Source organism: Oncorhynchus keta, chromosome 35 (genome assembly GCF_023373465.1).
Source record: "Oncorhynchus keta strain PuntledgeMale-10-30-2019 chromosome 35, Oket_V2, whole genome shotgun sequence".
NCBI classification, from domain to species: domain Eukaryota; kingdom Metazoa; phylum Chordata; class Actinopteri; order Salmoniformes; family Salmonidae; genus Oncorhynchus; species Oncorhynchus keta.
Genome location: NC_068455.1, coordinates 79,262,516 through 79,287,515, shown reverse-complemented (window position 1 = coordinate 79,287,515; position 25,000 = coordinate 79,262,516). Strand labels below are relative to the sequence as shown.

The 25,000-nt window shown below is 47.3% G+C and overlaps 1 protein-coding gene across 5 annotated transcripts in view; it reads left to right on the top strand.

Annotated features, from left to right (window-relative positions):
• The window catches only part of dysf (dysferlin, limb girdle muscular dystrophy 2B (autosomal recessive)), a 352,696-nt gene that overhangs the window by 29,198 nt on the left and 298,498 nt on the right, over positions 1–25,000 (top strand). For 4 of the 5 annotated variants that reach the window (XM_052497965.1, XM_052497963.1, XM_052497964.1 and 1 more), the window contains exons 1-3: positions 6,209–6,578; positions 19,960–20,015; positions 20,174–20,265. In XM_052497965.1, coding sequence (XP_052353925.1) covers positions 6,491–6,578; positions 19,960–20,015; positions 20,174–20,265 — 236 coding nt within the window. In that variant the 5' untranslated portion in view covers positions 6,209–6,490. Of the gene's footprint in view, positions 1–6,208; positions 6,579–19,959; positions 20,016–20,173; positions 20,266–25,000 lie in introns of those variants that run through there. The other variant, XM_052497966.1, reaches the window with a different exon arrangement.

The window sequence follows — 25,000 nt, the reverse complement described above, 5'->3', positions numbered from 1 at the left end:
TGTCTGGTTGAGACTAGGTGGTGCTGTGGTGCTGTCTGGTTGAGACTGTAGGTGGTGCTGTCTGGTTAAGACTGTGGTGGCTGTCTGTTGGTGCTGTCTGGTTGAGACTGTAGGTGGCGCTGTCTGGTTGAGACTAGGTGGTGCTGTGGCGCTGTCTGGTTGAGACTAGGTGGTGCTGTGGTGCTGTCTGGTTGAGACTGTAGGTGGTGCTGTCTGGTTGAGACTAGGTGGTGCTGTCTGGTTGAGACTAGGTGGTGCTGTCTGGTTGAGACTAGGTGGTGCTGTGGTGCTGTCTGGTTGAGACTAGGTGGTGCTGTCTGGTTGAGACTAGGTGGTGCTGTCTGGTTGAGACTAGGTGGTGCTGTGGTGCTGTCTGGTTGAGACTAGGTGGTGCTGTCTGGTTGAGACTAGGTGGTGCTGTCTGGTTGAGACTAGGTGGTGCTGTGGTGCTGTCTGGTTGAGACTAGGTGGTGCTGTGGTGCTGTCTGGTTGAGACTGTAGGGGCGCTGTCTGGTTGAGACTAGGTGGTGCTGTGGTGCTGTCTGGTTGAGACTGTAGGTGGTGCTGTCTGGTTGAGACTGTAGGTGGTGCTGTCTGGTTGAGACTAGGTGGTGCTGTGGTGCTGTCTGGTTGAGACTGTAGGTGGCGCTGTCTGGTTGAGACTGTAGGTGGTGCTGTCTGGTTGAGACTGTAGGGGGTGCTGTCTGGTTGAGACTAGGTGGTGCTGTGGTGCTGTCTGGTTGAGACTGTAGGGGGCGCTGTCTGGTTGAGACTAGGTGGTGCTGTGGTGCTGTCTGGTTGAGACTGTAGGGGGCGCTGTCTGGTTGAGACTAGGTGGTGCTGTGGTGCTGTCTGGTTGAGACTGTAGGGGGCGCTGTCTGGTTGAGACTAGGTGGTGCTGTGGTGCTGTCTGGTTGAGACTGTAGGGGGCGCTGTCTGGTTGAGACTGTAGGGGCGCTGGTGTTGAGCTGTGGGCGCTGTCTGGTTGAGACTGTAGGTGGCGCTGTCTGGTTGAGACTAGGTGGTGCTGTGGTGCTGTCTGGTTGAGACTGTAGGTGGTGCTGTCTGGTTGAGACTAGGTGGTGCTGTGGTGCTGTCTGTTGAGACTGTAGGGGCGCTGTCTGGTTGAGACTGTAGGTGGTGCTGTGGTGCTGTCTGGTTGAGACTGTAGGTGGTGCTGTCTGGTTGAGACTAGATGGTGCTGTGGTGCTGTCTGGTTGAGACTGTAGGTGGTGCTGTCTGGTTGAGACTGGAGGTGGCGCTGTCTGGTTGAGACTGTAGGTGGTGCTGTCTGCTGTCTGGTTGAGACTGTAGGGGCGCTGTCTGGTTGAGACTAGGTGGTGCTGTGGTGCTGTCTGGTTGAGACTGTAGGTGGTGCTGTCTGGTTGAGACTAGTCTGGTGCTGTGGTGCTGTCTGGTTGAGACTGTAGGGGGTGCTGTCTGGTTGAGACTGTAGGTGGTGCTGTCTGGTTGAGACTGTAGGGGGCGCTGTCTGGTTGAGACTGTAGGGGGCGCTGTCTGGTTGAGACTGTAGGGGGCGCTGTCTGATTGAGACTGTAGGGTGCGCTGTCTGGTTGAGACTGTAGGGGGCGCTGTGTGGTTGAGACTGTAGGGGGCGCTGTCTGGTTGAGACTGTAGGGGGCGCTGTCTGGTTGAGACTGTAGGGGGCGCTGTCTGGTTGAGACTGTAGGGGGCGCTGTCTGGTTGAGACTGTAGGGGCGCTGTCTGGTTGAGACTGTAGGGGCGCGCTGGTGAGACTGTGCTGTCTGGTTGAGACTGTAGGTGGTGCTGTCTGGTTGAGACTGTAGGGGGCGCTGTCTGGTTGATACTGTAGGGGGCGCTGTCTGGTGGCTGAGACTGTAGGGGGCGCTGTGTGGTTGAGACTGTAGGGGCGCTGTGTCTGGTTGAGACAGTAGGGGGCGCTGTGTGGTTGAAACTGTAGGGGGCGCTGTCTGGTTGATACTGTAGGTGGTGCTGTGTGGTTGAGACTGTAGGGGGCGCTGTCTGGTTGAGACTGTAGGGGGCGCTGTGTGGTTGAGACTGTAGGGGGCGCTGTCTGGTTGAGACTGTAGGGGGCGCTGTCTGGTTGAGAATGTAGGGGCGCTGTCTGATTGAGACTGTAGGGTGCGCTGTCTGGTTGAGACTGTAGGGGGCGCTGTGTGGTTGAGACTGTAGGGGCGCTGTCTAGTTGAGACTGTAGGGGCGCTGTCTGTTGAGACTGTAGGGGCGCTGTGTGGTTGAGACTGTAGGGGGCGCTGTCTGGTTGAGACTGTAGGGGCGCTGTCTGGTTGAGACTGTAGGGGCGCTGTCTGGTTGAGACTGTAGGGGGCGCTGGTGCTGTCTGCTTGAGACTGTAGGTGGCGCTGTCTGGTTGAGACTGTAGGGGGCGCTGTCTGGTTGAGACTGTAGGGGGCGCTGTGTGGTTGAGACAGTAGGGGGCGCTGTCTGGTTGAGACTGTAGGGGGCGCTGTCTGTTTGAGACTGTAGGGGGCGCTGTCTGATTGAGACTGTAGGGTGCGCTGTCTGGTTGAGACTAGGTAGGGGGTGCTGTGGTGCTGTCTGGTTGAGACTGTAGGGGGCGCTGTCTGGTTGAGACTAGGTGGTGCTGTGGCGCTGTCTGGTTGAGACTGTAGGGGGCGCTGTCTGGTTGAGACTAGGTGGTGCTGTGGTGCTGTCTGGTTGAGACTGTAGGTGGTGCTGTCTGGTTGAGACTGTAGGGGCGCTGGTGGTGCTGTAGGGGGTGCTGTCTGGTTGAGACTGTAGGTGGTGCTGTCTGGTTGAGACTGTAGGGGGCGGTGGTGCTGTGGTGCTGTCTGGTTGAGACTGTAGGGGGCGCTGTCTGGTTGAGACTGTAGGTGGTGCTGTGGTGCTGTCTGGTTGAGACTGTAGGTGGCGCTGTCTGGTTGAGACTGATGGTGCTGTGGCGCTGTCTGGTTGAGACTGTAGGTGGCGCTGTCTGGTTGAGACTGAGGGGGTGCTGTCTGGTTGAGACTGTAGGTGGCGCTGTCTGGTTGAGACTGTAGGGGCGCTGTCTGGTTGAGACTAGGTGGTGCTGTGGTGCTGTCTGGTTGAGACTGTAGGGGTGCTGTCTGGTTGAGACTAGATGGTGCTGTGGCGCTGTCTGGTTGAGACTGTAGGTGGTGCTGTCTGGTTGAGACTGGAGGTGGTGCTGTCTGGTTGAGACTGTAGGTGGCGCTGTCTGGTTGAGACTGTAGGGGGCGCTGTCTGGTTGAGACTGTAGGGGGCGCTGTCTGGTTGAGACTGTAGGGGTGCGCTGTCTGGTTGAGACTGTAGGGGGCGCTGTGTGGTTGAGACTGTAGGGGGCGCTGTCTGGTTGAGACTGTAGGGGGCGCTGTCTGATTGAGACTGTAGGGTGCGCTGTCTGGTTGAGACTGTAGGGGGCGCTGTGTGGTTGAGACTGTAGGGGGCGCTGTCTGGTTGAGACTGTAGGGGGCGCTGTGGTGCTGTCTGGTTGAGACTGTAGGTGGTGCTGTGTGGTTGAGACTGTAGGGGGCGCTGTCTGGTTGAGACTGTAGGGGGCGCTGTGTGGTTGAGACTGTAGGGGGCGCTGTCTGGTTGAGACTGTAGGGGGCGCTGTCTGGTTGAGACTGTAGGTGGCGCTGTCTGGTTGAGACTGTAGGGGGCGCTGTCTGGTTGAGACTGTAGGGGCGCTGTGTGGTTGAGACTGTAGGGGGCGCTGTCTGGTTGAGACTGTAGGGGGCGCTGTCTGATTGAGACTGTAGGGTGCGCTGTCTGGTTGAGACTGTAGGGGAGCTGTCTGGTTGAGACTGTAGGGGCGCTGTCTAGTTGAGACTGTAGGGGGCGCTGTGCGCTGTTGAGACTGTAGGGGGCGCTGTGTGATTGAGACTGTAGGGGCGCTGTCTGGTTGAGACTGTAGGGGGCGCTGTCTGGTTGAGACTGTACGGGGCGCTGTCTGGTTGAGACTGTAGGGGGCGCTGTGGTGCTGTCTGGTTGAGACTGTAGGTGGTGCTGTGTGGTTGAGACTGTAGGGGGCGCTGTCTGGTTGAGACTGTAGGGGCGCTGTCTGGTTGAGACTGTAGGGGGCGCTGTGTGGTTGAGACTGTAGGGGGCGCTGTCTGGTTGAGACTGTAGGGGCGCTGTCTGGTTGAGACTGTAGGGTGCGCTGTCTGGTTGAGACTGTAGGGGGCGCTGTCTGGTTGAGACTGTAGGGGGCGCTGTCTGGTTGAGACTGTAGGGGGCGCTGTCTGGTTGAGACTGTAGGGGGCGCTGTCTGGTTGAGACTGTAGGGGGCGCTGTCTGGTTGAGACTGTAGGGGGCGCTGTCTGGTTGAGACTGTAGGGGGCGCTGTCTGGTTGAGACTGTAGGGGGCGCTGTCTGATTGAGACTGTAGGGTGCGCTGTCTGGTTGAGACTGTAGGGGCGCTGTGGTGCTGTCTGGTTGAGACTGTAGGTGGCGCTGTGTGGTTGAGACTGTAGGGGGCGCTGTCTGGTTGATACTGTAGGGGGCGCTGTGTGGTTGAGACTGTAGGGGGCTGTGTGGTTGAGACTGTAGGGGGCGCTGTCTGGTTGAGACTGTAGGGGGCGCTGTCTGGTTGAGACTGTAGGGTGCGCTGTCTGGTTGAGACTGTAGGGGGCGCTGTCTGATTGAGACTGTAGGGTGCGCTGTCTGGTTGAGACTGTAGGGGGCGCTGTCTGGTTGAGACTGTAGGGGGCGCTGTCTGGTTGAGACTGTAGGGGGCGCTGTGCTGGTGAGACTGTCTGGTTGAGACTGTAGGTGGTGCTGTGTGGTTGAGACTGTAGGGGCGCTGTCTGGTTGAGACTGTAGGGGCGCTGTCTGGTTGAGACTGTAGGGGCGCTGTGTGGTTGAGACTGTAGGGGCGCTGTCTGGTTGAGACTGTAGGGGCGCTGTCTGATTGAGACTGTAGGGTGCGCTGTCTGGTTGAGACTGTAGGGGCGCTTTGTGGTTGAGACTCTAGGGGGCGCTGTCTGGTTGAGACTGTAGGGGGCGCTGTCTGGTTGAGACTGTAGGGGGCGCTGTCTGGTTGAGACTGTAGGGGGCGCTGTCTGGTTGAGACTGTAGGGGGCGCTGTCTGGTTGATACTGTAGGTGGTGCTGTGGTGCTGTCTGGTTGAGGCTGTCGGTGGCGCTGTCTGGTTGAGACTGTAGGGGGCGCTGTGTGGTTGAGACTGTAGGGGGCGCTGTCTGGTTGAGACTGTAGGGGCGCTGTCTGGTTGAGACTGTAGGGTGCGCTGTCTGGTTGAGACTGTAGGGGGCGCTGTCTGGTTGAGACTGTAGGTGGCGCTGTCTGGTTGAGACTGTAGGGGGCGCTGTCTGGTTGAGACTGTAGGGGCGCTGTCTGGTTGAGACTGTAGGGGGCGCTGTCTGGTTGAGACTGTAGGGGGCGCTGTGTGGTTGAGACTGTAGGGGGCGCTGTCTGGTTGAGACTGTAGGATGCGCTGTCTGGTTGAGACTGTAGGGTGCGCTGTGTGGTTGAGACTGTAGGGGACGCTGTCTGGTTGAGACTGTAGGTGGCGCTGTCTGGTTGAGACTGTAGGGGGCGCTGTCTGGTTGAGACTGTAGGGGGCGCTGTGTGGTTGAGACTGTAGGGGGCGCTGGCTGGTTGAGACTGTAGGGGGAGCTGTGTGGTTGAGACTGTAGGGGGCGCTGTGTGGTTGAGACTGTAGAGGGCGCTGTCCGGTTGAGAGAGAGACACAGAGAGAGACAGAGAGAGAGAGAGAGAGAGAGAGAGACAGAGAGAGAGATAGACACAGAGAGAGAGATAGACAGAGAGAGACAGAGACAGACAGAGAGAGAGAGAGAGAGACACAGAGAGAGAGACAGAGAGAGAGACAGAGAGACAGAGAGAGAGAGAGAGAGAGAGAGAGAGACACACAGAGAGACACAGAGACAGAGAGACACAGAGAGAGAGAGAGACACAGAGAGAGAGACACAGAGAGAGAGAGAGAGAGAGAGACACAGAGAGAGAGAGAGAGAGAGAGGGAGAGAGAGAGAGAGAGAGAGACACAGAGAGAGAGAGAGAGAGAGAGACACAGAGAGAGACACAGAGAGAGAGAGAGACACAGAGAGAGAGAGACACAGAGAGGGAGAGAGATATAAAGGAAGAGAGGGAGGAAGAGAGAGCAGGAAATGTTGAGATTTCCTTTGTGTGATGCTGGGGGTTATTCATTGCTACGAGTGTGTGTGTCCCTGCTTGCTGGCAGTCTGTGTTTGGGACAGTGAAAAGGAGATATCTTGAGACACCGGGTAGGAAAGGCAGTGGAAGACTCTTTAGCGTTGAAAGGAAGCTCTACACACCTTCATATACACATCACGGAGACGGTGTGTGTGTGAGAGAGATGTCAAGACGTTCTCCTCTCCTGGGAGAGCAGTAACAGTTTGGTTCCCCCCCGGGTTTTTTTTTTTTTAACTGTGCGATTGTCACTGGTGATCGTTGCTTGGGTCATCACCGTCGCCGGGTGCGTTGCCAGGTGCGTTGCCACGGCGGCACCATGTTGAGGTGTGTTATCCAACGGGCCAGCAATCTGCGGGAGAAGGATGGTCGCCTTAGTGACCCTCTGTGTGGCGTCATCTTCAGAGGTAATGGGGTCAGGGGTTAGAGGTTAACGGGTGTAAGAGGTACAGTTAGATATTTTCTTCCTTGTAGTTAGTTAATTGATTGATTGATAAATGTCACTGATTGGTCAGAAAGTCCACTCACCTGGTGTCCCAGGTCAGACCCTGACTCGATGGTATATCATGTAGGGTTGATTTCAGAAAACAAACAGTGCTTTGGTAGCAATCTCAACCTTGGGTTACCTCAGAGAAACCTCTATGCTTTATGGGAAAAGGTTGAAGAAAAAGGAGTTGTTTTCATTGGTCAGGGGGTTTTCCTCGTTATCATTATGGACATTTCTGTTTTCTCCGTTGATTCACTATTAGTAAACGATGAAGAGAATTGATACATTACCACAAGATGTGTTATTACATAACTTTCAGACACATTATTGATTATGTTAAGACACATTATTGATTATGTTAAGACACATTATTGATTATGTTAAGACACATGATTGGTTATGTTAAGACACATGATTGATTATGTTAAGACACCTTATTGATTATGTTAAGACACATTATTGATTATGTTAAGACACATTATTGATTATGTTAAGACACATTATTGATTATGTTAAGACACATGATTGATTATGTTAAGACACATTATTGATTATGTTAAGACACATTATTGATTATGTTAAGACACATTATTGATTATGTTAAGACACATTATTGATTATGTTAAGACACATTATTGATTATGTTAAGACACATTATTGATTATGTTAAGACACATTATTGATTATGTTAAGACACATTATTGGTTATGTTAAGACACATTATTGATTATGTTAAGACACATTATTGATTATGTTAAGACACATTATTGATTATGTTAAGACACATGATTGATTATGTTAAGACACATGATTGATTATGTTAAGACACATTATTGGTTATGTTAAGACACATTATTGATTATGTTAAGACACATTATTGATTATGTTAAGACACATTATTGATTATGTTAAGACACATTATTGATTATGTTAAGCAGCGAACGGTGGCTCTTCTTTATCAATGAAAACGTATCAATGTAAATTTAACTTGTAAAAATAACAATAATTCTTATTATCATATTATGTTATGAATTAAACATGACTTCATTTTGAACGACATTATAATAGGTGAGTACATTATCTTGTATTTTTCCATCACCTTTAATGTGGTAATGTCTGTCTGACTAACATGGGAGGTTAACTGCTCTTACTTCCTCTCTTTGTTCCATCCATTTCCTGTTTCCTGGTGCCATCAGACTGACATGTGGGTCCTAGTTCCCATGGCAACGTGGCACCGTACCACAAGCCCGAGTTTTGCCGCTCTGACAGAAACATGTAGTTGATTTGACATGTTTCAGACCGTTTCTAAAAATGAAAGTTATTTTGAGTCACTCTGGATCAGAGCGTCTGACATTGCTGGTACCCTGTTACATTGTTCTCAGTGTAGCTCAGATAACTATTATGGACTTAGAGTTAGGACAGTTGTTGTACCCTGGTTCATTGCTCTCTCTCTCTCTGCTCTCTCTCTCTCTCTGCTCTCTCTGTCTCTGTTTCTCTCTCTCTCTGTGTCTCTCTGTCTCGCTCTCTCTGTCTCTCTGTGTGTCTCTCTCTCTGCTCTCTCTGTCTCTGTTTCTCTCTCTCTCTCTCTGTCTCTCTGTCTCGCTCTCTCAGCAAGACTTGACCCTGTCGAATTGCAACAACTTCAGGAATTCAGCAACGTAAATAAACGCGCTTTGTTTTTAGTATGCGTCCTGAATGGCACCCTATTCCCTATATAGGGCACTACTTTAGACCAGGACTGGCACCCTATTCCCTATATAGGGCACTACTTTAGACCAGGACTTGCACCCTATTCCCTATATAGTGCACTACTTTCGACCAGGGCTGGCACCCTATTCCCTATATAGTGCACTACTTTAGACCAGGAGTGGCACCCTATTCCCTATATAGTGCACTACTTTAGACCAGGGCTGGCACCCTATTCCCTATATAGTGCACTACTTTATACCAGGACTGGTACCCTATTCCCTATATAGTGCACTACTATAGACCGGATCCCTATTCCCTATATAGTGCACTACATTATTTGGGGTGCCATTTAGTGTCATCGCTGTGTGTAGTTCCACCTCGATGTGTGTCTATATACATTTCCTTATAATAAGCAAAATAGACAGCATCATTTTGTTTGTTCAATTTACAGATAGCCAGGGGTGCACTCCAACACTCAGACATCATTTACAGATAGCCAGGGGTGCACTCCAACACTCAGACATCATTTACAGATAGCCAGGGGCACACTCCAACACTCAGACATCATTTACAGATAGCCAGGGGCCCACTCCAACACTCAGACATCATTTACAGATAGCCAGGGGCACACTCCAACACTCAGACATCATTTACAGATAGCCAGGGGCCCACTCCAACACTCAGACATCATTTACAGATAGTCAGGGGCACACTCCAACACTCAGACATCATTTACAGATAGCCAGGGGACACTCCAACACCAGACATCATTACAGATAGCCAGGGCCCACTCCAACATCAGACATTATTTACAGATAGCCAGGGGCCCACTCCAACACTCAGACATCATTTACAGATAGCCAGGTGCACACTCCAACACTCAGACATCATTTACAGATAGCCAGGGGCCCACTCCAACACTCAGACATCATTACAGATAGTCAGGGGCACACTCCAACACTCAGACATCATTTACAGATAGCCAGGGGCCCACTCCAACACTCAGACATCATTTACAAAGGAAGCATTTGTGTTTAGTTAGTCTGCCAGATCAGAGGCAGTAGGGATGACCAGGGATGTTCTCTCTTTAGTGAGTCCTCCAGATCAGAGGCAGTAGGGATGACCAGGGATGTTCTCTGTTTAGTGAGTCCTCCAGATCAGAGGGAGTAGGGATGACCAGGGATGTTCTCTCTTTAGTGAGTCCTCCAGATCAGAGGCAGTAGGGATGACCAGGGATGTTCTCTCTTTAGTGAGTTCTCCAGTGAGTGACCAGGGATGTTCTCTCTTTAGTGAGTCCTCCAGATCAGAGGCAGTAGGGATGACCAGGGATGTTCTCTGTTTAGTGAGTCCTCCAGATCAGAGTTAGTAGTGGTGACGAGGGATTTAGTCAACATTACTCAGAAATATAATTTTAAATATTCACTTACCTTTGATGATCTTCATCGGAATGCACTCCCAGGAATCCCAGTTCCACCATAAATGTTTGATTTGTTCGATAATGTCCATCAGTTATGTCCAAATAACTTCTTATGTTAGGGCGTTTGGTAAACAAATCCAAAAGCGCGTTCAGGTCGCGCCGAACGACGGACAAAAAGTTCCATTACAGCCTGTAGAAACATACCAAACTCAGTGTTAACAGAAAACTTCATTAATGTTCCATCCGGACAATTCCTTTGTCTGTGCAAATGAAGTGGAACGTAGCTACCTTTCACGTGAGCGCGCCAGACCGAGGCTGTGGCACTCTGCCAGACCACTCACTCAAAGAGCCAGTATGAGCCCCTCCTTTTAGAGTAGAATCCTCAAAACAGGTTCTAAATACTGTTGACATCTAGTGGAAGCCTTAGGAAGTGAAACATAACTAATATCACCCAGTACCACCCAGTGTCTTCAATGGGGGCTGAGTTGAAAAACTACAAACCTCAGTTTTCCCACTTCCTGGTTGGATTTTTTCTTAGTTTTTTGCCATATGAGTTCTGTTATACTCACAGACATCATTCAAACAGTTTTAGAAACTTCAGAGTGTTTTCTATCCTCTACTAATAATAATATGCATATATTAGCATCTGGGACAGAGTAGGAGGCAGTTCACTCTGGGCACGCTATTCATCCGAAGGTGAAAATGTTGCCCCCTATCCCAAAAAGGTTAACGCACAGATCTCGTTAACGGGATCAAAATCATCAACATTCGGTATCGCTGGAGTACGCCATATTCAAATGACAAAATCGTAATATTAAACATTCATAAACATACAAGAGTCCTTCATCATTTAAAAGCTTAACTTCATGTTAATTCAGCCGCTTTGTCAGATTTCAAAAAGTCTTTACGGCGAAAGCATACAATGTGATTATCTGAGGACAGCTTCCCCAAAAAAACACAAAAACACAAAAGCATTAAAAACATTTTCCAAACGAGCGGAGGCGTCACAAAAGTCAGAAATAACGATAAAATAAATCACTTTAATCTTAAGATCTTCCTCTGTTTGCAATCCCAAGGGTCCCAGCTACACAACAAAAGGTTGTTTTGTTCTATAAAGTCCTTCTTTATATCCCCAAAAAGTCAGTTTAGTCATCCAATCTAACAACGTTTTCTAATCAATCCTCAGGTACACTAATATGTAAATAAACAATACAATTTCAGATGGAGAATAGTATGTTCATTACTGGAGAACAATAACGAAGCCCTGTGTTTATCTGTTGTTGAGACTGTAGGGGGCGCTGTCTTCACCCACCCTTCACCCACCCTTCACCCACCCTTCACCCACCCTTCACCCACCCTTCATCCACCCTTCATCCACCCTTCACCCACCCTTCGCCATAAGACTACAGTCCAAATGAGAGCCACCTTGAAAAACTACAAATTCCAGCTAATTTTTCATAAAACAAGCCTGAAACCCTTTCTAAAGACTGTTGACATCTAGTGGAAGCCATAGGAACTGCAATCTGGGAGGATTGAATCACCTCAAAAATAAATATTCCGGATGGATTTTCCTCGGGTTTTCACCTACAATATCAGTCCTGTTATACTTACATGTTAACAGTTGTAGAAACCTCAGAGTGTTTTCTATCCAATGCTACCAATTACATGCATATCCTAGCTTCTGGGCCTGAGTAACAGGTAGTTTACTTTGGGCACGTCACTTATCTGAACAACCGAACACTGCCCTGTAGCCCTAAGAGGTTTTAAGTAGTACTTTCAAATATTTTTACTTAAGTACTTTACACCACTTTATATAACTGTCTCCATAACTGTCTATATATAACTGTGTCTATATAACTGTGTCTATATATAACTGTGTCTATATAACTGTGTCTATATAACTGTCTATATATAACTGTGTCTATATAACTGTGTATATATAACTGTGTCTATATAACTGTGTATATTCATGGAAATGGTGAGACAGATCTCCAAACCCAAGAGAGGAGATATTTCCCACAATTCTCTCCGTAGCTAGCTGGTTAGTCAGAGCAGTGAGGCAGTTTTGTAATTATGGTGTCTGATGTCTATAAATGGCCTTGATATCTGATGCTGATACTGCAGAGGAGGTAAAACACACAGAGGGAAAGGGAGAGGGAGATAAATAGGGAGGGAGGGGGGAGAGAGAGAGAGAGAGAGAGAGAGAGAGAGAGAGAGAGAGAGAGAGAAATAGGGAGGGAGGGAGGGAGAGAGTTGTTCTGAGAGCTCTATTCTCTTGTTGCTGAGAGACAGAAAGAGAGAAGGGGGACTTTGTGGTGCCAACCTGAGGATCTGTCAGGACGAGGTGGAGAGAGGGGTGAGGAGGGAAGAGAGGGTGAAGAGAGAGAGGGGTGAAAGAGGTTCAGGAGAGAGGCCAGGCGGTGCTGAGAGAGGGGTGAGGAGAGAGGTGAGACAGGGTCAGGAGAGAGGGGTGAGGTGAGACAGGGTCAGGAGAGAGGTGAGACAGGGTCAGAGACAGAGAGAGAGGTGAGACAGGGTCAGGAGAGAGAGAGAGTCAGGAGAGAGGAGAGAGGTGAGAGGTGAGACAGGGTCAGAGAGAGGGTCAGAGGAGAGAGAGGTGAGACAGGGTCAGGAGAGAGAGACAGGGTCAGGAGAGAGGGAGACAGGGAGGGAGAGAGGTGAGACAGGGTCAGTGAGACAGGGAGGAGAGAGGTGAGACAGGGTCAGGTGAGAGGGTCAGGAGAGAGGTGAGACAGGGTGAGAGGAGAGAGGAGAGGGTCAGGGTCAGGAGAGAGAGAGGTGAGACAGGGTCAGGAGAGAGGAGAGAGGTGAGACAGGGTCAGGAGAGAGGAGAGAGGTGAGACAGGGTCAGGAGAGAGAGGGAGAGAGGTGAGAGGGTCAGGAGAGAGGAGAGGTGAGACAGGGTCAGGAGAGAGGAGAGACAGGGTCAGGAGAGAGGAGAGGTGAGACAGGGTCAGGAGAGAGGAGAGAGGTGAGACAGGGAGGAGAGAGGAGAGAGGTGAGACAGGGAGAGGAGAGGAGAGACAGGGTGAGGAGAGAGAGAGAGGAGAGGGAGGTGAGGACAGGGAGAGGAGACAGGGTCAGGAGAGAGGAGAGAGGTGAGACAGGGTCAGGAGAGAGGAGAGAGGTGAGACAGGGTCAGGAGAGAGGAGAGAGGTGAGACAGGGTCAGGAGAGAGGAGAGAGGAGGTGAGACAGGGTCAGGAGAGAGGAGAGAGGAGAGAGGTGAGACAGGGTCAGGAGAGAGGAGAGAGGTGAGACAGGGTCAGAGAGGAGAGGAGAGAGGTGAGACAGGGTCAGGAGAGAGGAGAGAGGAGAGAGGTGAGACAGGGTCAGGAGAGAGGAGAGGAGAGAGGGGAGAGAGGTGAGACAGGGTCAGGAGAGAGGAGAGAGGTGAGACAGGGAGAGAGGAGAGAGGTGAGACAGGGTCAGGAGAGAGGAGAGAGGAGAGAGGTGAGACAGGGTCAGGAGAGAGGAGAGAGGTGAGACAGGGTCAGGAGAGAGGAGAGAGGAGAGAGGTGAGACAGGGTCAGGAGAGAGGAGAGAGGAGAGAGGTGAGACAGGGTCAGGAGAGAGGAGAGAGGTGAGACAGGGTCAGGAGAGAGGAGAGAGGTGAGACAGGGTCAGGAGAGAGGAGAGAGGACAGAGAGAGAGAGGTGAGACAGGGTCAGGAGAGAGGTGAGACAGGGTCAGGAGAGAGGAGAGAGGTGAGACAGGGTCAGGAGAGAGGAGAGAGGAGAGAGGTGAGACAGGGTCAGGAGAGAGGAGAGAGGTGAGACAGGGTGAGGAGAGAGGAGAGAGGAGACAGGAGAGAGGAGAGGTGAGACAGGGTGAGGAGAGAGGAGAGAGGAGAGGTGAGACAGGGTGAGGAGAGAGGAGAGAGGGAGAGGTGAGACAGGGTCAGGAGAGATGAGAGAGGAGAGAGGAGAGGTGAGACAGGGTCAGGAGAGAGGAGAGAGGTGAGACAGGGTCAGGAGAGAGGAGAGGTGAGACAGGGTCAGGGGAGAGAGAGGAGAGAGAGTGAGACAGGGTCAGGAGAGAGGAGAGGGGTGAGACAGGGTCAGGAGAGAGAGAGAGGAGAGAGGTGAGACAGGGTCAGGAGAGAGGAGAGAGGTGAGACAGGGTCAGGAGAGAGGAGAGAGGTGAGACAGGGTCAGGAGAGAGGAGAGAGGTGAGACAGGGTCAGGAGAGAGAGAGAGGAGAGGTGAGACAGGGTCAGGAGAGAGGAGAGAGGAGAGGTGAGACAGGGTCAGGAGAGAGGAGGTGAGACAGGGTCAGGAGAGAGGAGAGGTGAGACAGGGTCAGGAGAGAGGGAGAGGAGAGAGGTGAGACAGGGTGAGGAGAGAGGAGAGAGGAGAGAGGTGAGACAGGGTCAGGAGAGAGGAGAGAGGTGAGACAGGGTCAGGAGAGAGGAGAGAGGAGAGACAGGGTCAGGAGAGAGGTGAGACAGGGTCAGGCGAGAGGAGAGAGGTGAGACAGGGTCAGGAGAGAGGAGAGAGGAGAGAGGTGAGACAGGGTCAGGAGAGAGTGAGACAGGGAGGAGGAGAGAGGTGAGACAGTGTGAGGGAGTCTAAGGAGAGGAAATCCTCAGTTCCTGTTTTTGAAGTCTTGGTGTTCCACACCTCAATAACGCCCCATCATTACAGTCGGTCTGTGTCATTGCCTTCCCATAGCTCTCCTTTAGGCTTTGTGTGTGTGTGTGTGTGTGTGTGTGTGTGTGTGTGTGTGTGTGTGTGTGTGTGTGTGTGTGTGTGTGTGTGTGTGTGTGTGTGTGTGTGTGTGTGTGTGTGTGTGTGTGTGTGTGTGTGTGAGGCTATTTTAATACAGACATTTCCAAGTCAGGCACCATTCATTCAGAACCAGGAAGTGAGCATTGCATCACTTCCTGTTGGTGAGATATCATTCCATCAAAAGCTGCCCGCTTTCCTGGGAATTATGGTGTGTGTATTTTAAGGATAGGCTTCGGATGCAAGCGTAGACACACACACACACACACTCACACACACACTCACACACACACACACAGCCCCGCTCTCTTTCTTCCGAAGGGTGGAGGTGTTTTTAAAAGAACACTATACAGGAATCGAACCCTGTACCACGATATCAAAACTAGTCCCTCATCTCTGATAAAGAGGAAGTGCTGTAGAACTCTGACCACCAGACAACAGTGATAGTCTTCTATCTTCTTCATGTGGGCTGTAGAACTCTGACCACCAGACAACAGTGATAGTCTTCTATCTTCTTCATGTGGGCTGTAGAACTCTGACCACCAGACAACAGTGATAGTCTTCTATCTTCTTCATGTGGGCTGTAGAACTCTGACCACCAGACAACAGTGATAGTCTTCTATCTTCTTCATGTGGGCTGTAGAACTCTGACCACCAGACAACAGTGATAGTCTTCTATCTTCTTCATGTGGGCTGTAGAACTCTGACCACCAGACAACAGTGATAGTCTTCTATCTTCTTCATGTGGGCTGTAGAACTCTGACCACCAGACAACAGTGATAGTCTTCTATCTTCTTCATGTGGGCTGTAGAACTCTGACCACCAGACAACAGTGATAGTCTTCTATCTTCTTCATGTGGGCTGTAGAACTCTGACCACCAGACAACAGTGATAGTCTTCTATCTTCTTCATGTGGGCTGTAGAACTCTGACCACCAGACAACAGTGATAGTCTTCTATCTTCTTCATGTGGGCTGTAGAACTCTGACCACCAGACAACAGTGATAGTCTTCTATCTTCTTCATGTGGGCTGTAGAACTCTGACCACCAGACAACAGTGATAGTCTTCTATCTTCTTCATGTGGGCTGTAGAACTCTGACCACCAGACAACAGTGATTGTCTTCTATCTTCTTCATGTGGGCTGTAGAACTCTGACCACCAGACAACAGTGATAGTCTTCTATCTTCTTCATGATAGGGCTTCATGTGGGTAGAACTCTGACCACCAGACAACAGTGATAGTCTTCTATCTTCTTCATGTGGGCTGTAGAACTCTGACCACCAGACAACAGTGATAGTCTTCTATCTTCTTCATGTGGGCTGTAGAACTCTGACCACCAGACAACAGTGATAGTCTTCTATCTTCTTCATGTGGGCTGTAGAACTCTGACCACCAGACAACAGTGATAGTCTTCTATCTTCTTCATGTGGGCTGTAGAACTCTGACCACCAGACAACAGTGATAGTCTTCTATCTTCTTCATGTGGGCTGTAGAACTCTGACCACCAGACAACAGTGATTGTCCCACTTCTTCATGTGGAAAGGAAGGGACTATGGGACATATTTCAGCAATGGCTGAATCCTCAAATTTGAAAGGAAGCCCAGCAGTGGCAGTGCCGTTCAAGGGAGGAGTATTTATTTTTTCAGGCCTTTTTTCTATTACAGCATATTGGATAGCTGTCATTCATATTCACCCAGTTCAATGTGACAGGTTTAGGTTACTGTCATTCATATTCACCCAGTTCAATGTAACAGGTTTAGGTTACTGTCATTCATATTCACCCAGTTCAATGTAACAGTGACAGGTTTAGGTTACTGTCATTCATATTCACCCAGTTCAATGTGACAGGTTTAGGTTACTGTCATTCATATTCACCCAGTTCAATGTGACAGTGACAGGTTTAGGTTACTGTCATTCATATTCACCCAGTTCAATGTGACAGGTTTAGGTTACTGTCATTCATATTCACCCAGTTCAATGTAACAGTGACAGGTTTAGGTTACTGTCATTCATATTCACCCAGTTCAATGTAACAGTGATAGGTTTAGGTTACTGTCATTCATATTCACCCAGTTCAATGTAACAGTGACAGGTTTAGGTTACTGTCATTCATATTCACCCAGTTCAATGTAACAGTGATGGGTTTAGGTTACTACATGATACTAACAGTGGTACATCATTGTGGAGAGGTTGGAGTCTGTTTGATTGAGTGTGTGGACAGGTGTCTTTTATACAGGTAACGAGTTCAAACAGGTGCAGTTAATACAGGTAATGAGTGGAGAACAGGAGGGCTTCTTAAAGAAAAACTAACTAACTAAGGTCTCTGAGAGCCGTAAATCGTACTGGTTGGTAGGTTATCAATAAATTAGCAGGTTAGCAATAAAATGCAAATGCAATAAAATGCAAATTAATTACTTAAAAATCATGCTTTGTAAGTAGGAAAACCTGCAAAATTTACATGAATATACAGGGAGAACTGGTACAGAGTCAATGTGGAGGCTATTTACAGGGGGTACCGGTACAGAGTCAATGTGGAGGCTATATACAGGGGGTACCGGTACAGAGTCAATGTGGAGGCTATATACAGGGGGTACCGGTACAGAGTCAATGTGGAGGCTATTTACAGGGGTACCAGGGGGTACAGAGTCAATGTGGAGGCTATATACAGGGGGTACCGGTACAGAGTCAATGTGGAGGCTATATACAGGGGTACCGGTACAGAGTCAATGTGGAGGCTATATACAGGGGGGTACAGAGTCAATGTGGAGGCTATATACAGGGGGTACCGGTACAGAGTCAATGTGGAGGCTATATACAGGGGGTACCGGTACAGAGTCAATGTGGAGGCTATATACAGGGGGGTACCGGTACAGAGTCAATGTGGAGGCTATATACAGGGGGTACCGGTACAGAGTCAATGTGGAGGCTATATACAGGGGGTACCGGTACAGAGTCAATGTGGAGGCTATATACAGGGGGTACCGGTACAGAGTCAATGTGGAGGCTATATACAGGGGGTACCGGTACAGAGTCAATGTGGAGGCTATATACAGGGGGTACCGGTACAGAGTCAATGTGGAGGCTATATACAGGGGGGTACCGGTACAGAGTCAATGTGGAGGCTATATACAGGGGGTACCGGTACAGAGTCAATGTGGAGGCTATATACAGGGGGAACCGGTACAGAGTCAATGTGAGACTATATACAGGGGGTAACGGTACAGAGTCAATGTGGAGGCTATATACAGGGGGTACCGGTAGAGAGTCAATGTGGAGGCTATATACAGGGGGTACCGGTACAGAGTCAATGTGGAGGCTATATACAGGGGGTACCAGTACAGAGTCAATGTGGAGACTATATACAGGGGGTAGCGGTACTGAGTCAATGTGGAGGCTATATACAGGGGGTACCGGTACAGAGTCAATGGAGGCTATATACAGGGGGTACCGGTACAGAGTCAATGTGGAGGCTATATACAGGGGGTACCGGTACAGAGTCAATGTGGAGGCTATATACAGGGGGTACCGGTACAGAGTCAATGGAGGCTATATACAGGGGGTACCGGTACAGAGTCAATGTGGAGGCTATATACAGGGGGTACCGGTACAGAGTCAATGTGGAGGCTATATACAGGGGGTACCAGTAGAGAGTCAATGTGCGGGGGCACCGGTAAGTTGAGGTAATTGCGATAATATCTACATGTAGGTAGAGTTAAAGTGACTATGCATATATTATAAACAGAGTAGCAGCAGTGTAAAAGAGGTCTAGGTAGTCCTTTGATTAGCTGTTCAGGAGTGTTATGGCTTGGGGGTAGAAGCTGTTAAGGAGCCTTCTGGACCTAGAATTCGCGCTCCGGTACCACTTGTCATGCGGTAGCAGAGAGAACAGTCCTTGACTCTGGTGGCTGGAGTCTTTGACAATTTTTAAAGCCTTTCTCTGACACCGCCTGGTATAGAGGTCCTGGGTGGCAGACAGCTTGGCCCCAGTGATGTTCTGGGCCGTACTTACTACCCTCTGTAGTGCCTTGCGGTCGGAGGCCGAACAGTTGCCATACCAGGCAGGACGCTCTCGTTCTCGGTCCTCCTTTTCCTGTAGTCCACAATCATCACCTTTGTCTTGATCACGTTGAGGCAGAGGTTGTTGTCCTGGCACCACATGGCCAGGTCTCTGACCTCCCTATAGAGTGTCTCGTTGTCGTTGGTGATCATGGCCTTGAAATTAGTAAAACCAAAAAGTTTACCTTGACTTGGAGGAGTTCCAGGGTTGTGTTGGATAGTCATAGCCAGCTAGCTAACATAGCATCCCTCTGTTTGAGCCAGGTGTTTGAATAGGCTAATCTAGCTAGCTAACATAGCATTTCTCTGTTTGAGCCAGGTGTTTGAATAGGCTAATCTAGCTAGCTGTTTGAGCAGGGTGTTTGAGTAGGCTAAACTAGCTAGCTAACATAGCATTCCTCTAATCTAGCTAGCTGTTTGAGCAGGGTGTTTGAGTAGGCTAATCTAGCTAGCTATTTGAGCAGGGTGTTTGAGTAGGCTAAACTAGCTAGCTATTTGAGCAGGGTGTTTGAGTAGGCTAAACTAGCTAGCTACATTTTCTAGCAAAATAAGTGAAACTGAAAGTTTAAAAAATGACAATCTGGTCTTCATATGTAAATAAATTAATTTGTTTAAAACTGTTCAACTATTTTCTTTCTCTTTGAGTCAATTACTAGCTAGCTAGCTAGCTAGCTATAGCTTATGCTTTCAGTACTAGATTCATTCTCTGATCCTTTGATTGGATGGACAACATGTCAGTTCATGCTGCAATTATTTGGTCAAATGTGATTCAAATGTGTTTTTATCTAAAATGATAACTTTTTTAATGTTTCACAATTTGTATTTTTATGAAATTCACTGAGGAGGATGCTCCTTCTCTTCCTCCTCTGAGGAGCCTCCATGTGTGTGTGTACAGTACCAGTCAAAGTATATTTTGATTTGGTTACTACATGATTCCATATGTGTTATTTCATTGTTTTGATGTCTTCACTATTATTCTTCAACGTAGAAAATAGTAAAAAGAAAAACCCTAGAATGAGTAGGTGTTCTAGAACTTTCGACTGGCACTGAATCTCTCCGTGTTCTCTCTGTACCAAAGTTGAGATAGTGTTCTGTGATAAGATAACCTCCATCCATCTCCCTGTTGGCATTTCTTTGGTCTGTCACTCTGACCTCCTCCTGTTTCTACTTCCTGCTTCCTGTTTGAATGTTGATTGACAGGAAGTCACCGCTCAGAACCTCTGTGTTACAGGAAGTACTGCTTTGTCCAACACGATTACAACCTAGCCAAGTCTCTGCAAGGACCACTCACTGATAACGCTGGCAGCAGATACACTTTGTGATGTTTTGCGTTTCTGTTTAAAAAAATAATTATATATTTTCTAATTCTTCTTCTCTCCTCTTGTTTTCCAGGATCGAAAAAGAAGACAAAAGTCATCAAGAATAACATAAACCCTGTCTGGAATGAGGTGTGTATTTAAGAAATAAGGCCCGAGGAGGCCTGATAACGACGGCTTTCAGCCAATTAGCATTTCAGGGCTCGAACCACCTGGTTTATAATATACAGCAGTGAGAATACTCTAATGTACTGTAGTCTATCAGTAATAATGAATTTGTCTGTCGTCAGGGTTTTGAGTGGGACCTGAAGGGAATACCTCTGGATTCAGGAGCTGAGCTTCATTTGGTGGTCAAGGACCACGAGAAGATGGGAAGGAACAGGTACATTTAGGGTTTCAGTGTGTGTTTGAGCTTCATTTGGTGGTCAAGGACCACGAGAAGATGGGGAGGAACAGGCACATTTAGGGTTTCAGTGTGTGTTTGAGCTTCATTTGGTGGTCAAGGACCACGAGAAGATGGGGAGGAACAGGTACATTTAGGGTTTCAGTGTGTGTTTGAGCTTCATTTGGTGGTCAAGGACCATGAGAAGATGGGGAGGAACAGGTACATTTAGGGTTTCAGTGTGTGTTTGTTTCAGTGTGTGTTTGTTTCAGTGTGTGTTTGAGCTTCATGTTTTGAAGATGGGAAGGAACAGTACAGTGGGAATGATTTCTAGGTACAGTAAGTTCAGGAAATTACCTGGGGAAGCTTCTAACCTTTTTAATGAGGTAATTGGTAGTCCGGGGTGTCAGTCTGTTTCGGATCTCTTGCCAGCTCTTTACCAAAAACATGTTTAGCTTGACAATGACAGCACGTTGGAGAGAGTCCACGCAGATCTGGGACCAAGCTTGGTCATAGTGTTTTCTAGATAAATACAGTGTATTCCGGAAATTATTCAGAACCCTTGACGTTTTACACATTTTGTTTTACGTTACAGCCTTATTCTAAAATGGATTCAATATTTTTGTCCCCTCATCAATCTACACACAATTACCCCATAATGACATCACAATACCCCATAATGACATCACAATACCCCATAATGACATCACAATACCCCATAATGATGAAGTAAAAAACAGGTTTTTAGAAATGTTTACAAATTTATTAAAAATAAAAAATAAAAAATCTTATTTACATAAGTATTCTGACCCTTTGCTATGAGACTCGAAATTGAGCTCAGATGCATCCTGTTTCCATTAATCATCCTTGAGATGTTTCTACAACTTGATTGGAGTCCACCTGTGGTAAATTCAATTGATTGGACATGATTTGGAAAGGCACACAGCTGTCTATATAAGATCCCACAGTTGACAGTTCATGTCAGAGCAAAAACCAAGCCATGAGGTTGAAGGAATTGTCTGCAGAGCTCCGAGAGAGGATTGTGTCGAGGCACAGATCTGGGGAAGGGTACTAAAAAGTATATGCAGCATTGAAGTGAAAGTGTCCTCAGGTCCCAGAAAGGACAGCATCAGGAAAGTGTCCTCAGTTCCCAGAATAGACAGCATCAGGAAATTGTCCTCAGGTCCCAGAATAGACAGCGTTGGTAAAGTGTCCTCAGGTTCCAGAAAGGACAGCATCAGGAAAGTGTCCTCAGTTCCCAGAATAGACAGCATCAGGAAAGTGTCCTCAGGTCCCAGAATAGACAGCGTTGGGAAAGTGTCCTCAGGTCCCAGAATAGACAGCATCAGGAAAGTGTCCTCAGGTCCCAGAATAGACAGCGTTGGGAAAGTGTGTGTGGGTTGGGAAGTTATCGTTAGCATTCATAGTTGTTTGATCATTCCTCCTGATAACAGCAGGAAAACACATAAGGAATGCTCTATTGTGATATTGGACAGAAGGGAGGATTGACCGGTCTATTCTACTCAAAGACAGGGTTTGGGGGGGGGGGGTTGGTCTCTCTGAGGAACTTCCCTTCGGACATCTTTTGTTTGACGGACAAGCTGAGAGAATTCCAAAGAGGGACTGATCTGTTTGGTGTGACAGATTACCATAGGAGTGTTCAATACATTATGAACAGATTTGAGACCATGCTAGTGACCACGATACAATGTATGACTAAGCTACATGTAATTGTCACTGACCAGGTTCGAACCCAGGATCTCCTGCTGCAAGGCTGTGTTAGCCCGCTGAGCTAAAGCTTTATGCTTAGGCCCAGGATGTTAATTAACATCATTTTTACCCAGGATGGTAAAAACGATTAGTGTGTAGATCAGAATGAAGTTTGGGCTGCGGAATCTACGGAATGTGGCCTTGTTATCAGGGGGCGATGCAGCCAGAGAGAGGGAGGAGTCACGTAAACATGGGACTTCCTGTTTACTCGCCATGGTAACACTTCCTGGTCTGTATGGTGGCTCTGCCAATAGCAGTTAAGATGCCTTCGTGGGTAACGTTGTGCTCGATTCCTTCACAGATCTGACGGTGCCGGATAGGTGTCCGTAATGTAGTATTGTTGTCCTTATTGCTGACGTTTATCCAGTCCTCTTGATCTATAAACACTTGGAGGGTTTTGGTTGAAGGAGATAACAGAGCCATGGTATTAACTTCTCTATGCCTCATATTGTTGATGTTGTTGTTGGGTGATTGAACAACCTGTAACCTGTTTACTGCTCATTATTAATGAACATGTTCTCGAAAGGAAATCGCCAACGATGGAACACTCCCAGAATGCATTGTTTTTGTTCGAATCCCCAGGTGTACCGTTAGAATGTCGATCGGTGTTCCAATCACTCGTCAGGTTTCCATTGTCTCCCCTGGAACATTCTGGCAGTGTTAGTATCGTCTCCATGTAACAAGACAATGCTTGTTAATAGCTACTGAATAGCTGATTAGCTTCCCTGCTGCCTTAAGGTTTTCAACAATAGGGCACAAGTCAACATAGGTCTTAAGGAGTCTAGACAATAGCGCCCAGCTCTGTTCAAGGACGGGTTGGAATTACACCAGGCATGAGAGAATGTCTGGAGCATTCTAGCATTTTCACATTCTAGCATTCTCAGATTCTAGCATTCTCACATTCTCACATTCTAGCATTCTCACATTCTAACATTCTAGCATTCTCACATTCTAACATTCTAGAATTCTAGCAATCTAGTATTCTCACATTCCAACATTCTAGAATTCGAACATTCTAGCATTCCAGCATTCTCACATTCTAGCATTCTAACATTCTAGCATTCTCACATTCTAGCATTCTAACATTCTAACATTATAGCCTTCTAAAATTCTAACAATATAGCATTCTAGCATTCTCACATTCTAACATTCTAGCATTCTAGCACCTCAGCATTCTAGCATTCTCACGTCCTAGCATTCTAGCATTCTCACATTCTATTATTCTAACATTCTAGGATTCTCGCATTCTAGAATTCTAGCATTCTAACATTCTAGCATTCTCACAATCTAACATTCTATTATTCTCACATTCTCACATTCTAACATTCCAGCATTCTAACATTCTAGCATTCTCGCATTCTAGCATTCTCACATTCTAGCATTCTCACATTCTATTATTCTAACATTCTAGGATTCTCACATTCTGTAATTCTAGCATTCTAACATTCTAACATTATAGCCTTCTAAAATTCTAACAATATAGCATTCTAGCATTCTCACATTCTAACATTCTAGCATTCTCACATTCCAGCATTCTAGCATTCTCACAATCTAGCATTCTCACAATCTATTATTCTATTATTCTAGGATTCTCACATTCTAGAATTCTAACATTCTAACATTATAGCCTTCTAAAATTCTCACATTCTAGCATTCTCACATTCCAGCATTCTAACAATCTAGCATTTTCACATTCCAGCTTCTCACATTCTAGCATTCTAGTATTGTCACATTCTAACATTATGCGTTCTAACATTCTAACAATATAGCATACTAGCATTCTAGCATTCTCACATTCTAGCATTCAGCATTCTCACATTCTAGCATTCTCAAATTCGACCATTCTCTCATTCTAGTATTCCAGCATTCCAACACTCTAGCATTCTAACATTCTAGCATGTTAACATTCTAGCATTCTAGCATTCTCACATTCTAGCATGCTAACATTCTAGCATACTAGCATTCTAACATTATAGCATGCTAACATTTTAGCATTCTTACATTCTAACATTCTCAACTTCTAGCATGCTAACAATCTAACATATTAGCATTCTAACGTTCTAACAATCTAGCATTCTCACATTCTAGCAATGTAGCATTATCACATTGTAGCATTCTAGCATTCACACATTGTAGCATCCTAGCATTCTAGCATTCTCACATTCTAGCATTCTAACATTCTAGCATTTTCACATTTTAGTATTCTAACATTCTAGCATTCTCACATTCTAGCATTCTCACATTCTAGCACTCTAGCATTCACACATTGTAGCATCCTAGCATTCTAGCATTCTCACATTATAGCGTTCTCACATTCTAGCATTCTTACATTTTAGCATTCTAACATTTTAGCATTCTAACATTCTAGCATTCTAACATTCTAGCATTCTAACATTCTAGCATTCTAGCATGCTAACATTCTAGCATTCCAGCATGCTAACATTCGAGCATTCTAGTATTCTAACATTCTAGTAATCCAACATTCTAACATTCTAGCATTCTAACATTCACACATTCTAGCATAATCACATTTTAGCATTATAACATTTTAACATTATAGCGTTTTAACGTTCTAGCATTCTCACATTATAGCATCCTAGCATGCTAACATTCTAACATTGCTAAAATTCTAGCAATCCAACATTCTAGCATTCCAACATTCTAACATTCTAGAATTCTCACATTCTTGCATTCTCACATTCTAGTATTCAAATATTCTAGCATTCTAACATTCTAGCATTCCAACATTCTAGCATTCTAGCAATCCAACATTCTAACTTTCTAGCATTCTAACATTCTTAGTGCATTAGCATTGCTTTCCTGTCTCCATATCACTGGCCACTAGGATCGCTAATGGCTATTTAATAACTGAGTAGCTGAATAGACAGCTGCCCTCTGGGATTTCCAGCGAGCCTCTCTATGGTTCTATATTCTCAGAGTAGCTGGAGACTGTGGTTACAGATGA